At 57.3% G+C, this 14,797-nt stretch overlaps 2 protein-coding genes across 2 annotated transcripts; both read left to right on the plus strand.

Moving 5' to 3' along the window:
• Window positions 1-1,667: 1,667 nt before the first annotated feature.
• LOC142083204 (acyl-coenzyme A thioesterase 5-like) lies at window positions 1,668-6,606 on the plus strand. Its single transcript, XM_075152441.1, has 3 exons — window positions 1,668-2,277; window positions 4,778-4,980; window positions 6,025-6,606. The coding sequence occupies exons 1-3, from the start codon at window positions 1,668-1,670 to the stop codon at window positions 6,604-6,606; spliced, it is 1,395 nt and encodes a 464-aa protein (XP_075008542.1).
• A 2,442-nt stretch (window positions 6,607-9,048) lies between these two features.
• LOC142083205 (acyl-coenzyme A thioesterase 6-like) lies at window positions 9,049-12,497 on the plus strand. The gene is made up of 3 exons (XM_075152443.1): window positions 9,049-9,523; window positions 10,659-10,861; window positions 11,916-12,497. Exons 1-3 carry the CDS (start codon window positions 9,064-9,066, stop codon window positions 12,495-12,497), a joined length of 1,245 nt encoding a protein of 414 aa, XP_075008544.1. The 5' UTR covers window positions 9,049-9,063.
• Window positions 12,498-14,797: the final 2,300 nt, after the last annotated feature.

A 14,797-nucleotide genomic window follows, 5' to 3' on the forward strand; every position in this document is an offset into this window, starting at 1 on the left:
TATTTTTTTAAATACCCAAACTGTTGTTGCCAATTCCCCACATGTATGAATTCAGCAAAGGGGCAACCTTTTCCAAAGGAAACCTGCAGCTTCGCCGAGTTTGGGAGAGAAGCCCAGGTATGGGGCTGCAGCTGCGCCTTCCTCTGGGTCTGTTCCTGCAAGGATAATAACCAGCAGGCCCGAATGTCTCATCACAAATGGAAACATCTCTGATTGCTGAACTGCAGAAAGTGCACAATATGGGGTGTTAGAAAAAGCAGGGGTGCTGGTGTCTCTGGTTAAGAGCTCTCAGGCTGCTGGGAGAGAGATCTCTCTGGAAAAGATGTCTTCTGCGCCTCGGGTTCACCTCTTCTCTGGAAGGATGTGCTCTGGCCGGTTATTTCTGCTTCTGGCCCCAATATGGTCTGGTCATGCCAGAAGCCGTTCTGCAATCTTCTCCTAAACGATGTACACCTGCTGCTTGTGTTTGGATTGCAGAAGTTCTAGAGAATTCGTAGCAAATGAAACTCTCAGGCCCTTCCCTACCCGGGATATTTTGTAAGCCATGTTCCCAACGGGCCCAGCCAAAGCCCACGCGCCTGCCCTCGTGTGGGTAAGGCTCTCTCTGGGTGCGGGCGAGAAGAGCCAGTGGCAGAGCGGGAGGGAGGGAGGGATGGCAGCCTTGGGGCAGCCCATGGCCACGCCAGCTGCCGTCATCTGGCAAGAGGCGCAAGGCTGCAAGTCCCAGGAGATGCCAGGAGAGCGGCGCCGGGCTCGTGGGGCTGTCTCTTCCCTGAGGTGCTCCCAGGCCACGGCCCCATGCGCCCACACTAGCACAGGGCCCCACCAGCCCCTCCTGGGATGCCCCCGCTGAGCGAGGTGGGCTCCCGTCCCATATGAACTTCTGCAGAACATCTTCCCCCAGGGGGAAGGTGGGACCCAAGCCCCAAATGTGCTCCCTCACTGGGCCTCTGGAGCAGGGGGGCCTGAAGGAGCTGGGGTGGAGGGGAGTGGAGAGGGGCTCTGTGCCAGACCCTGCCATGCTGCCCCACCGCTGGCCCCATGCCTGCAGCTGGTCACACATGACAACGCCCCGTTGGGTTCAGGACCGTGTCACAGGGGTGGCCTTTCCGAGGGCAGCAGTCCACAGGGGTGGCAGGAGCAAGCTGCCAAAGTGCTCCCAGACTGTGGTGCCAATTGCCTGCAGGTCTGGTGGTGCCATACCAGGCCTGCCTGCAGCAAAGCGGGAAGCTTTTCCAAAGGGAGCCTGCAGCTTGCCCGAGTTCGGGAGCGGAACGTCAGAGCCTGTGAGAGAAGCCCAGGGAGGAGGGCTGCAGCTGCACCTTCACCTGGGTCCAGTCCCGCCAGGACAGAAACCAGCAGGCCTGGTTTAGAGAACTGCCACCACAGCGGAGGCACACTATTTGTCAACGAGGGTCTGAGCAGAGCTGCCGCCCTTTGGAGATGCTCCCGCAATGCCGGGGGACTGGCTGTGCCAATCCCGCCCTGCCCTGGGTGCTCACAGGGCTGCAGCGGTGGCTCCAGGCGGCCTTGACGTCTCCCAGCACGGTGCGGGCCCACGCAGCTCCTGCCCCGATTCCCCTCCCTCCCCTGTGTGTGGGAAGCTGCATGTGTAGAAGAAGCCTCAGCTGGAATGCAGACACAGTGAAGGCAGCAACCCAGGAGCCATGTGGCAGGTCTCTGTCCGCTCCCTGTGCTGGGCGCGCTCCCGTCGCTGGCAGAGGCGGCTGCCCTGGTCCAGCCCCGCACCTGCAGCCCCACAGCTTCGCAGCCCCGCACGGACACACGGGACGGCCTCCGCCCGCGGCCTCTCCTCCATGGCCCCCACCATCCGCCTCTCGCCCGCCGCCCGCAGCCTCTTCGATGAGCCGCTGGCCATCGCCGTGCAGGGCCTCGGCCCGCGGCAGCAGGTCACGCTGCGGACGTCCTTGCGGGACGAGAAGGGCGAGCTCTTCCAGGCCTGCGCCCGCTACCAGGCAGGGGACGACGGGGAGCTGGACCTCGCCCGCTGCCCCGCGCTGCCGGGAGGCAGCTTCTCCGGCCTGGAGCCCATGGGGCTGCTCTGGGCTTTGCAGCCCCAGAAGCCCTTCTGGTATATGGTGAAGCGGGATGTGCAGCGCCCCTTCCTCCTGCAGCTGGAGGTGTTTGAGGGCCACGGGGACCCCCCCGGGCGGCTCCTGGCCCAGGCGCAGCACGAGCGGGCGTTCCTGCGGGACGGGGTGCGGAGAGTCCCGGTGCGAGAGGGGAGGCTCCGGGCGACGCTTTTCCTGCCCCCCGGTGAGTACCGGCTCTGGCCACCCTGTGTCCCCTAAACCACCCTTTTGTCAGTGCAGGCTGTTCCATGACCTCTGTAAAGAGGCGTCCATGACAGCCCCTGTCCTTCCTTCCCTCCCTCCCTGCCTCCTTCCCTCCTGCACCACCGACCAGCCTGACCATCGTTCCCAATTCACCTGGCCGGGCAGGTGCCAGGACAGGGTGGCAGAAGCAGGCAGGGGAATAACCCTTCTTGCCCAGAGCTGGAGGTTACAAATGTGGAGAAATGTGCAGCAAGTGGAAGTGAGCGTGCCAGGAGGGCCGCTGGAGAGGAGACGCGGCACAAGAGAGTGGTGGAGAGGGGCTCTGTGCCAGTCCTTGGCAGTCCTCCTCGCTGGGAGGGTTTGGGGGATCCTCCCTCTCCCCCCAGCACAGTAGCAACTAACTATATGGTGACCACCGTCCACCCTGTTGGGGTTCCTGAAAGGGGGAAGGTCGTGAAAGGGGGAAGAGGAGGGGCTCAAGAACATGTACAGGGATGAAACCTTCCCAGCAGGAAAAGACAATTATTAAGTGCTCTGGAAAAGGTGCAGAGGACCTTTCTGAGGTGTAAGAGCTGCCCAAGACGCCACCAGGCTGCGGCATCTTCTGGGCAGATGACTACACAGAGACTTCCCTGCCAGAGTCCAGGGTGCGGGAGGGCTGATTTCACAGGCTCAGCATCCCACCCCAGCGAGGCCAGGGCTCCCTCCCCTACCTCACCTCTACCCCCACCTGCCGACCAGGAGATGGGAGAAGCCACCTGCATGCATTTTGTATCCTAAACGTCCTGCTTCACAGGAGCTGAGGCGCTCACAGTAAGCCAAACGCTGGTGCATTTCCTCAGTGTCCCCCGACCCGCTCCTTTATGTGTGTTTTAAAATGATAGGCCCTTGCTGCACTCCCTGGCGCTCTGAATTGTTTCCGAGGCCCAGGGTAGAAGGAGTTGATTCTCATCCTGCTGCCACCACAGCCAATCTTCAGCCTTGCAAGACTGTAAGCTTGGTCTGCAGTCAGTATTTCTGGTGCACCATTCCATCTGGAGATGTGGTTCGCCACCATGATTTCACCACACTCAAATTGTTCTGCGCTGAGATACCCCCATCATGATTTTCCGTTCCCGGGAGTGCTCTCCACGCCGTACATCTCTACATTCGGATTCAGGAGTTGCATACTCCTCAGCAAACGACCTAAGGCCACAAAAAGGTGGAGAGCTCAAAGGGCTTTTGCTCTAGCAGTGTCCCACCTTCCTTGAGCACCCCCACAGCCTTATTCAGCGTTAGCACCTTCCCTGTGCATGTTCAGTGCAAGCCCTGCTACACTCAGCTGAGCCATGGGCCACAGACAACTGCACTCCCGGCCTCTGGGGTACACGGGCACTGCTTTGAGTGCTCAGTCTATGGAGAGCCAGGGGACGTGCTGCTGCGGCATGCAAACAGCTGCAAAGGAAGAGCACAGCACCGCTTTGGACGGTGAGGCTCTCCTCGGTCCGAGGCACAGAGAGCGAGCAGGTGCTGTGCACTCCCCTCTCCCCATGACCCCAGCAGCATGTTCCCACCGTCCACCTGCAGCCCTATTTGAGGATGCACAGGCCACCACGGGGCAGGGCGTGAGACCGTGGCAGGAGGGCATCCCTGAGGAGTGGGAGGCTCTCCTGAAGCCAAGAGTAGGGGTGAGCTGGGTCTTACCCACTCTCCAACATGGCCAGGGACACCTTCTCTGGCCTGGGGCCTGTGGAGCTTCCCTGGGCCCTGCGGTCCCAAAACCCATCAGGCTGTAGGGATGCAACATGCAGAGCACCCTCTTGCCTTGCACCGGGTGGACAGGAGCAGGATTTTCACAGGATGAGGAAAAGAGGATCCTGGGCCAAGAAGGGAAGATCCAAACAACGATCTTCCAATCACCAGTGAGATACCCATCACGTCCTTGCAGAATTTGAGGCTGGTCACAGAGACATGATCCCCAAAGAGAAGAAGTGCTGGTTGGGTGGATCCCACTTATCACTTTTCAAGGGATCCCAAAGGTTCAAAAGCCACATCACAAACACAAATGCTTACAGTTTCTATTTTAATACTATTACATCTGTCAAATCATGATACCTTGAGGATTTTTACAGTGCCAGGTGAAGTGGTCATTGTTACAGGGCTGCTTACACGGAGAAGAGAAGTTGGGTCAAGACACCTTCACCAAACAGTCTCTGCCTGTTGGTCCTAAGCACGATGCAGAAATTCGGCCGATTCCTAAAACAAATAAGGGTTTGCACCTTACCCAACAGGTTCTGCTCCTAAGCCTTTCTTCCTCCGCAACCCGCTCTAGGGTTTTTTCAGCTGCTGACACCGCACAGGTGAATGACCGGTCATGTCCTTTCCCCAAAAGACGCTCCTCTACAGTTCCCGTTGTGTACCTGGTTTGATGCGTTCTAAACCAGAGAAACATTGAAAGGAGGCATTTCAGGCAATACTGCTCTTTGTCTTGTCCGCTCCAGGAGAAGACACCTTTCCAGGTATCATCAACATACATGGATACGTAGGAGGTCTTTTTGAGGACAGAGCCAGCCTGCTGGCCAACCATGGCTTTGCCACACTGGCCCTGGCTTATTTCAAGTATGAGGACCTGCCCCAGAAGCCAACTGAACTCCGCCTGGAATATTTTGAAGAGGCAGTGGACTATATGCTGCAGCACCCACAGGTAGGAGCACCCTCCATGTCCCCGGGGTTCCCCTGGGAGTGCTTCTTCCCCAAAGCGCCTGTCACTTTGCCTGCGTTATCTCTGGAGGAAGCTGCTGAAATGCTCACGCGGCTCCATCTGCCAGGAGTTTGGGTGCCTGGGCTCTAGGAGAGAGGAAGGGTCAAACAGATCTGCACTGGAAGGGCAGAGGATGGGTACCATTCAGGTCCTGCCACCTGGAGTGACAGAGATGGTGTCTGAGACGTAATAAGGTGGGGAGGTTGTGGAGGAGAGAGGCATGCATCTTTCGAAGCAGCCTTCATCAGTTGTCACCACATGCCCCCATATGAACCCTTAGTCTGAAAAACACAAAGTAAAAAGCATTTGCCGGTATCTAGCTGTGGTGGGTTGATCTTGGCTGGCTGTCAGATACCCACCAAGCCGCTCGCCCACTCCACTTCCTCAACAGGACAGGTGGAGAAACTAAGATGAAAAATCTCATGGGTCAAGATAAGGACAGGGAGATAACTCACCAATTGTCATCACAGGCAAAACAGACTTGACTTGGGGAAGATTAATTTCATTTATTGCCAGTGAATAACATAGTTATTTTCACAGCATAGTGAGAAATAAGAACAAAACTGAAAACACCTCCCCCAACATCTTTGGGCAGCGGCGGGTCCATTTTGGAGCTGGCTGAAACTGTCTCTGTCCAACATGGGGGCAGCCCCGGTCTCTTCTCATAGAGCCCATCCCTATAGCTCCCCACCACCAAAACCCTTCCTCACTAGCTCTGAACAGTCTGTCTTCTCTCCCGCAACCTGTGCTCAAACGGTGCCATTGTGCTCGCTCTCTCTTGGCTGCCGCCATGGCACCAGGGAACATTTTTCATGGGAGGGGAAGACACAGGAGTTTCTTGGCACTTGTGCAGAAGAAAAACTAATCGTTGCCATCACCTCCTTCACAGTGTTTTGCAAACTCTCAGCCTTATCAGTGTTCCCCTCCGGGAACTAGCTGTTGTGTTTTTCTGCTCACTACTGATGGGGATTTCCTCCTCTCTCCCAGGTGAAGGGACCAGGGGTTGGCCTGCTCGGTGTCTCCAAAGGAGCTGATCTGTGTCTTGCCATGGCCGCCTTCCTGAAGAACATCACAGCCGTTGCTTCCCTCAATGGCTCTGTGGCCAATACAGTTCTTCCTCTCTGTTACAAAGATAAAACCATCCCCCCTTTGCCCATCGATGAACAACAGGTCAAGGTCATTGATTCCAATATTCTTGATTGTTCTGAAAACCCTACTGACCCCTTCCAAGCCCCTGGCAGCCAAAGCCTGATCCCACTAGAGAAAGCTGAGGCACAGTTACTGTTCATTGTTGGACAAGATGATCACTTTATTAAATCTGAGTATCATGCTACTGAAGCCTGCAAGTATTTGCAGGCTCAAGGGAAGGAAAATTTTCAGATCCTGTCTTACCCTGGAACAGGGCACTGCATGGAGCCTCCCTTTTTCCCTTTGTACCCCATCGGAAAGCATCCCATTTTTCACAAGCCGGCAATTTTAGGTGGGGAGCCCAGGGCTTATTCTAAAGCTCAGGTTCATGCTTGGCCACAGATCCAGGCTTTTTTCAACAAATATTTAAATGACAACTAATGTGCCAGAAAGACGCAGCTTTACATGCCCTAACCTGACAGAGGGTTTCATACTTCTCAGGTCAAACCCTGTTCACAGCTGTACCGGTACAACCCCAGTGTCTTCCATGACTTTGCACACCCCTGACTCAGAAAAGAACTGGGTTTGCCTTTTCTGCTTTTCCCTGAACTTCTTTGCTCAGGTGCCAAGAAAAGGAATGGCAAATAGATTTGCATTAGCCCTTGATAAAACAGACCATGTGCAAAATGCGCGGTTACATTGCTCAGGCCGTTTCTATTCTTCTAATCCTTGACGGCACTTTGCATAGCAGCGTGGTCTCTACATGCATACGCTATCCTCAGCTCATACTTTAAAGCAACACCTCTCAACTGCTAGGTTTGGAGCAGGGATTTCACCACTCTTATGGTGAATGTCTCATCCCAAACGGAAAAGCCTCTGGCCTCTGTGCTGCTGGAAGCCTGTAAGAATGGATGCCATAGCCAGGATGCCGGGGTGTCTCTGGTTGACCCTCGCAAAGGGTTGTTTGCCCTCTGTGCCCGCTTTCCACCTTCCCTTCAGAAGGAAGCGCTCTGGCTGGTGGATACTTCCAGCCCCAAGATGTCAAGCAAAAGCCATTCTGCTGAATTTACAGCCATTGTCATCTTCTCCCACAGGATGTGCAACTTTTTCAGCTTCGTTATTAGGGTGAGAATTGTAATAAAGAGTCTGAGATTTGAAAGCCATTGAGTCCTTTGCCGTGCCTTGGTTAGAAGCAGGGATCTTTGCATCTCAACCACTCTCTCAGCCCAGGCTGGAGCAGCGGCCCTGTGGGGGGAAAGGCCACGAGGACCCCCTGCCCCACCTCCTGCCCCACCCCGGAGGAGCAGCCACACACACCCCAGGACATCGGCGTGAGACAAACTGCACCCCCAGCACCCCCAACTGCTTTGTCCTCCTCCAGCCTGCCAGGGGCCATCACCCCGTGGGTCCTGGAGGCTGCCACCTCCCTCGTGGACGCCATCTCCCACCACCCTGCTGAGCCAGGAGATGTCCTGGTTGTCTCCAGGCTGTGGGTGTCCTCCCAGCCAGCCTGGCACACCGGGGCAGACCTCAGAGCCGGCAGCTGCCTCTCAGCCCTATCCTGTTTTCTGCACCCGGGCATCCTCATTGGGGCACCTTTCCCTGCCTGGCAGCTTTCGGAATGGATGTTATCAGCCGTGCTGGCTGACACCTGTGGACCTGCCCTCGTGTGGGTAAGGCTCTCTCTGGGCGCGGGCGAGAAGAGCCGGTGGCAGAGCGGGAGGGAGGGAGGGATGGCAGCCTTGGGGCAGCCCATGGCCACGCCAGCTGCCGTCATCTGGCAAGAGGCGCAAGGCTGCAAGTCCCAGGAGATGCCAGGAGAGCGGCGCCGGGCTCGTGGGGCTGTCTCTTCCCTGAGGTGCTCCCAGGCCACGGCCCCATGCGCCCACACTAGCACAGGGCCCCACCAGCCCCTCCTGGGATGCCCCCGCTGAGCGAGGTGGGCTCCCGTCCCATATGAACTTCTGCAGAACATCTTCCCCCAGGGGGAAGGTGGGACCCAAGCCCCAAATGTGCTCCCTCACTGGGCCTCTGGAGCAGGGGGGCCTGAAGGAGCTGGGGTGGAGGGGAGTGGAGAGGGGCTCTGTGCCAGACCCTGCCATGCTGCCCCACCGCTGGCCCCATGCCTGCAGCTGGTCACACATGACAACGCCCCGTTGGGTTCAGGACCGTGTCACAGGGGTGGCCTTTCCGAGGGCAGCAGTCCACAGGGGTGGCAGGAGCAAGCTGCCAAAGTGCTCCCAGACTGTGGTGCCAATTGCCTGCAGGTCTGGTGGTGCCATACCAGGTCTGCCTGCAGCAAAGCGGGAAGCTTTTCCAAAGGGAGCCTGCAGCTTGCCCGAGTTCGGGAGCGGAACGTCAGAGCCTGTGAGAGAAGCCCAGGGAGGAGGGCTGCAGCTGCACCTTCACCTGGGTCCAGTCCCGCCAGGACAGAAACCAGCAGGCCTGGTTTAGAGAACTGCCACCGCAGCGGAGGCACACTATTTGTCAACGAGGGTCTGAGCAGAGCTGCCGCCCTTTGGAGATGCTCCCGCAATGCCGGGGGACTGGCTGTGCCAATCCCGCCCTGCCCTGGGTGCTCACAGGGCTGCAGCGATGGCTCCAGGCGGCCTTGACGTCTCCCAGCACGGTGCGGGCCCACGCAGCTCCTGCCCCGATTCCCCTCCCTCCCCTGTGTGTGGGAAGCTGCATGTGTAGAAGAAGCCTCAGCTGGAATGCAGACACAGTGAAGGCAGCAACCCAGGAGCCGTGTGGCAGGTCTCTGTCCGCTCCCTGTGCTGGGCGAGCTCCCGCCGCTGGCAGAGGCGGCTGCCCTGGTCCAGCCCCGCACCTGCAGCCCCACGGCACCGCAGCCCCGCACGGACCCATGGGACGGCCTCCGCCCGCGGCCTCTCCTCCATGGCCCCCACCATCCGCCTCTCGCCCGCCGCCCGCAGCCTCTTCAATGAGCCGCTGGCCATCGCCGTGCAGGGCCTCGGCCCGCGGCAGCAGGTCACGCTGCGGACGTCCTTGCGGGACGAGAAGGGCGAGCTCTTCCAGGCCTGCGCCCGCTACCAGGCGGGGGACGACGGGGAGCTGGACCTCGCCCGCTGCCCCGCGCTGCCGGGAGGCAGCTTCTCCGGCCTGGAGCCCATGGGGCTGCTCTGGGCTTTGCAGCCCCAGAAGCCCTTCTGGTATATGGTGAAGCGGGATGTGCAGCACCCCTTCCTCCTGCAGCTGGAGGTGTTTGAGGGCCACGGGGACCCCCCCGGGTGGCTCCTGGCCCAGGCGCAGCACGAGCGGGCGTTCCTGCGGGACGGGGTGCGGAGAGTCCCGGTGCGAGAGGGGAGGCTCCGGGCGACGCTTTTCCTGCCCCCCGGTGAGTACCGGCTCCGGCCACCCTGTGTCCCCTAAACCACCCTTTTGTCAGTGCAAGCTGTTCCATGACCTCTGTAAAGAGGCGTCCATGACAGCCCCTGTCCTTCCCTCCCTCCCTCCCTGCCTCCTTCCCTCCCACACCACCGACCAGCCTGACCATCGTTCCCAATTCACCTGGCCGGGCAGGTGCCAGGACAGGGTGGCAGAAGCAGGCAGGGGAATAGCCCTTCTTGCCCAGAGCTTGGTCACCACGGGGCAGGGCGTGAGACCGTGGCAGGAGGGCATCCCTGAGGAGTGGGAGGCTCTCCTGAAGCCAAGAGTCGGGGTGAGCTGGGTCTTACCCACTCCCCAACATGGCCAGGGACACCTTCTCTGGCCTGGGGCCTGTGGAGCTTCCCTGGGCCCTGCGGTCCCAAAACCCATCAGGCTGTAGGGATGCAACATGCAGAGCACCCTCTTGCCTTGCACCGGGTGGACAGGAGCAGGATTTCACAGGACGAGGAAAGAAGATCCTGGGACAAGAAGGCAAGATCCAAACAACGATCTTCCGATCACCAGTGAGATACCCATCATGTCCTTGCAGAATTTGAGGCTGGTCACAGAGACATGATCCCCAAAAAGAAGAAGTGCTGGTTGGGTGGATCCCTCTTATCACTTTTCAAGGGATCCCAAAGGTTCAAAAGCCACAACACAAACACAAATGCTTACAGTTTCTATTTTAATACTATTACATCTATCAAATCATGATACCTTGAGGATTTTTACAGTGCCAGGTGAAGTGGTCGTTGTTACAGGGCTGCTTACACGGAGAAGAGAAGTTGGGACAAGACACCTTCACCAAATAGTCTCTGCCTGTTGGTCCTAAGCACGATGCAGAAATTCGGCCGATTCCTAAAACAAATAAGGGTTTGCACCTTACCCAACAGGTTCTGCTCCTAAGCCTTTCTTCCTCCGCAACCCGCTCTAGGGATTTTTCAGCTGCTGACACCGCACAGGTGAATGACCGGTCATGTCCTTTCCCCAAAAGACGCTCCTCTACAGTTCCCGTTGTGTACCTGGTTTGATGCGTTCTAAACCAGAGAAACATTGAAAGGAGGCATTTCAGGCAATACTGCTCTTTGTCTTGTCCGCTCCAGGAGAAGACACCTTTCCAGGAATCATTGACATAGAAGGATATGCAGGAGGTCTTTTTGAGCACAGAGCCAGCCTGCTGGCCAACCATGGCTTTGCCACACTGGCCCTGGCTTATTTCAAGTATGAGGACCTGCCCCAGAAGCCAACTGAACTCCGCCTGGAATATTTTGAAGAGGCGGTGGACTATATGCTGCAGCACCCACAGGTAGGAGCACCCTCCATGTCCCCGGGGTTCCCCTGGGAGTGCTTCTTCCCCAAAGCGCCTGTCACTTTGCCTGCGTTATCTCTGGAGGAAGCTGCTGAAATGCTCACGCGGCTCCATCTGCCAGGAGTTTGGGTGCCTGGGCTCTAGGAGAGAGGAAGGGTCAAACAGATCTGCACTGGAAGGGCAGAGGATGGGTACCATTCAGGTCCTGCCACCTGGAGTGACAGAGATGGTGTCTGAGACGTAATAAGGTGGGGAGGTTGTGGAGGAGAGAGGCATGCATCTTTCGAAGCAGCCTTCATCAATTGTCACCACATGCCCCCATATGAACCCTTAGTCTGAAAAACACAAAGTAAAAAGCATTTGCCGGTATCTAGCTGTGGTGGGTTGACCTTGGCTGGCTGTCAGATACCCACCAAGCCGCTCGCCCACTCCACTTCCTCAACAGGACAGGTGGAGAAACTAAGATGAAAAATCTCGTGGGTCAAGATAAGGACAGGGAGATAACTCACCAATTGTCATCACAGGCAAAACAGACTTGACTTGGGGAAGGTTAATTTCATTTATTGCCAGTGAATAACATAGTAATTCTCACAGCATAGTGAGAAATAAGAACAAAACTGAAAACATCTCCCCCCCAACATCTTTGGGCAGCGGCGGGTCCGTTTTGGAGCTGGCTGAAACTGTCTCTGTCCGACTTGGGGGCAGCCCCGGTCTCTTCTCACAGAGCCCATCCCTATAGCTCCCCACCACCAAAACCCTTCCTCACTAGCTCTGAACAGTCTGTCTTCTCTCCCGCAACCTGTGCTCAAACGGTGCCATTGTGCTCGCTCTCTCTTGGCTGCCGCCATGGCACCAGGGAACATTTTTCATGGGAGGGGAAGACATTTGTGCACAGGATGTTCTTGGCACTTGTGCAGAAGAAAAATTAATCGTTGCCATCACCTCCTTCACAGTGTTTTGCAAACTCTCAGCCTTATCAGTGTTCCCCTCCGGGAACTAGCTGTTGTGTTTTTCTGCTCACTACTGATGGGGATTTCCTCCTCTCTCCCAGGTGAAGGGACCAGGGGTTGGCCTGCTCGGTTACTCCAAAGGAGCTGATCTGTGTCTCGCCATGGCCGCCTTCCTGAAGAACATCACAGCCGTTGCTTCCCTCAATGGCTCTGTGGCCAATACAGTTCTTCCTCTCTGTTACAAAGATAAAACCATCCCCCCTTTGCCCATCGATGAGCAACAGGTCAAGGTCATTGATTCCAATATTCTTGACTATTCTGAAGCCCTTACTGACCCCTTCCAAGCCCCTGGCAACCAAAGCCTGATCCCACTAGAGAAAGCTGAGGCACAGTTACTGTTCATTGTTGGACAAGATGATCACTTTATTAAATCTGAGTATCATGCTACTGAAGCCTGCAAGTATTTGCAGGCTCAAGGGAAGGAAAATTTTCAGATCCTGTCTTACCCTGGAACAGGGCACTGCATGGAGCCTCCCTTTTTCCCTTTGTACCGCATCGGAAAGCATTCTATTTCTCACAAGCCGGTAATTCGGGGTGGGGAGCCCAGGGCTTATTCTAAAGCTCAGGTTCATGCTTGGCCACAGATCCAGGCTTTTTTCAACAAATATTTAAATGACAACTAATGTGCCAGAAAGACGCAGCTTTACATGCCCTAACCTGACAGAGAGTTTCATACTTCTCAGGTCAAACCCTGTTCACAGCTGTACCGGTACAACCCCAGTGTCTTCCATGACTTTGCACACCCCTGACTCAGAAAAGAACTGGGTTTGCCTTTTCTGTTTTCCCTGAACTTCTTTGCTCAGGTGTCAAGAAAAGGAATGGCAAATAGATTTGCATTAGCCCTTGATAAAACAGACCATGTGCAAAATGCGCGGTTACATTGCTCAGGCCGTTCCTATTCTTCTAATCCTTGACGGCACTTTGCATAGCAGCGTGGTCTCTACATGCATACGCTATCCTCAGCTCATACTTTAAAGCAACACCTCTCAACTGCTAGGTTTGGAGCAGGGATTTCACCACTCTTATGGTGAATGTCTCATCCCAAACGGAAAAGCCTCTGGCCTCTGTGCTGCTGGAAGCCTGTAAGAATGGATGCCATAGCCAGGATGCCGGGGTGTCTCTGGTTGACCCTCGCAAAGGGTTGTTTGCCCTCTGTGCCCGCTTTCCACCTTCCCTTCAGAAGGAAGCGCTCTGGCTGGTGGATACTTCCAGCCCCAAGATGTCAAGCAAAAGCCATTCTGCTGAATTTACAGCCATTGTCATCTTCTCCCACAGGATGTGCAACTTTTTCAGCTTCGTTATTAGGGTGAGAATTGTAATAAAGAGTCTGAGATTTGAAAGCCATTGAGTCCTTTGCCGTGCCTTGGTTAGAAGCAGGGATGTTTGCATCTCAACCACTCTCTCAGCCCAGGCTGGAGCAGCGGCCCTGTGGGGGGAAAGGCCACGAGGACCCCCTGCCCCACCTCCTGCCCCACACCGGAGGAGCAGCCACACACACCCCAGGACATCGGCGTGAGACAAACTGCACCCCCAGCACCCCCAACTGCTTTGTCCTCCTCCAGCCTGCCAGGGGCCATCACCCCTGTGGGTCCTGGAGGCTGCCACCTCCCTCGTGGACGCCATCTCCCACCACGCTGCTGAGCCAGGAGATGTCCTGGTTGTCTCCAGGCTGTGGGTGTCCTCCCAGCCAGCCTGGCACACCGGGGCAGACCTCAGAGCCGGCAGCTGCCTCTCAGCCCTATCCTGTTTTCTGCACCCGGGCATCCTCATTGGGGCACCTTTCCCTGCCTGGCAGCTTTCGGAATGGATGTTATCAGCCGTGCTGGCTGACACCTGTGGACCTGCCCTCGTGTGGGTAAGGCTCTCTCTGGGCGCGGGCGAGAAGAGCCAGTGGCAGAGCGGGAGGGAGGGAGGGACAGGAGCCTTGGGCAGCCCATGGCCACGCCAGCTGCCGTCATCTGGCAAGAGGCGCAAGGCTGCAAGTCCCAGGAGATGCCAGGAGAGCGGCGCCGGGCTCGTGGGGCTGTCTCTTCCCTGAGGTGCTCCCAGGCCACGGCCCCATGCGCCCACACTAGCACAGGGCCCCACCAGCCCCTCCTGGGATGCCCCCGCTGAGCGAGGTGGGCTCCCGTCCCATATGAACTTCTGCAGAACATCTTCCCCCAGGGGGAAGGTGGGACCCAAGCCCCAAATGTGCTCCCTCACTGGGCCTCTGGAGCAGGGGGGCCTGAAGGAGCTGGGGTAGAGGGGGGTGGAGAGGGGCTCTGTGCCAGACCCTGCCATGCTGCCCCACCGCTGGCCCCATGCCTGCAGCTGGTCACACATGACAACGCCCCGTTGGGTTCAGGACCGTGTCACAGGGGTGGCCTTTCCGAGGGCAGCAGTCCACAGGGGTGGCAGGAGCAAGCTGCCAAAGTGCTCCCAGACTGTGGTGCCAATTGCCTGCAGGTCTGGTGGTGCCATACCAGGCCTGCCTGCAGCAAAGCGGGAAGCTTTTCCAAAGGGAGCCTGCAGCTTGCCCGAGTTTGGGAGCGGAACGTCAGAGCCTGTGAGAGAAGCCCAGGGAGGAGGGCTGCAGCTGCACCTTCACCTGGGTCCAGTCCCGCCAGGACAGAAACCAGCAGGCCTGGTTTAGAGAACTGCCACCACAGCGGAGGCACATTATTTGTCAACGAGGGTCTGGGCAGAGCTGCCGCCCTTTGGAGATGCTCCCGCAATGCCGGGGGACTGGCTGTGCCGATCCCGCCCTGCCCTGGGTGCTCACAGGGCTGCAGCGATGGCTCCAGGCGGCCTTGACGTCTCCCAGCACGGTGCGGGCCCACGCAGCTCCTGCCCCGATTCCCCTCCCTCCCCTGTGTGTGGGAAGCTGCATGTGTAGAAGAAGCCTCAGCTGGAATGCAGACACAGTGAAGGCAGCAACCCA

Source organism: Calonectris borealis, chromosome 5 (genome assembly GCF_964195595.1).
Source record: "Calonectris borealis chromosome 5, bCalBor7.hap1.2, whole genome shotgun sequence".
Taxonomy (NCBI): Eukaryota; Metazoa; Chordata; class Aves; order Procellariiformes; family Procellariidae; genus Calonectris; species Calonectris borealis.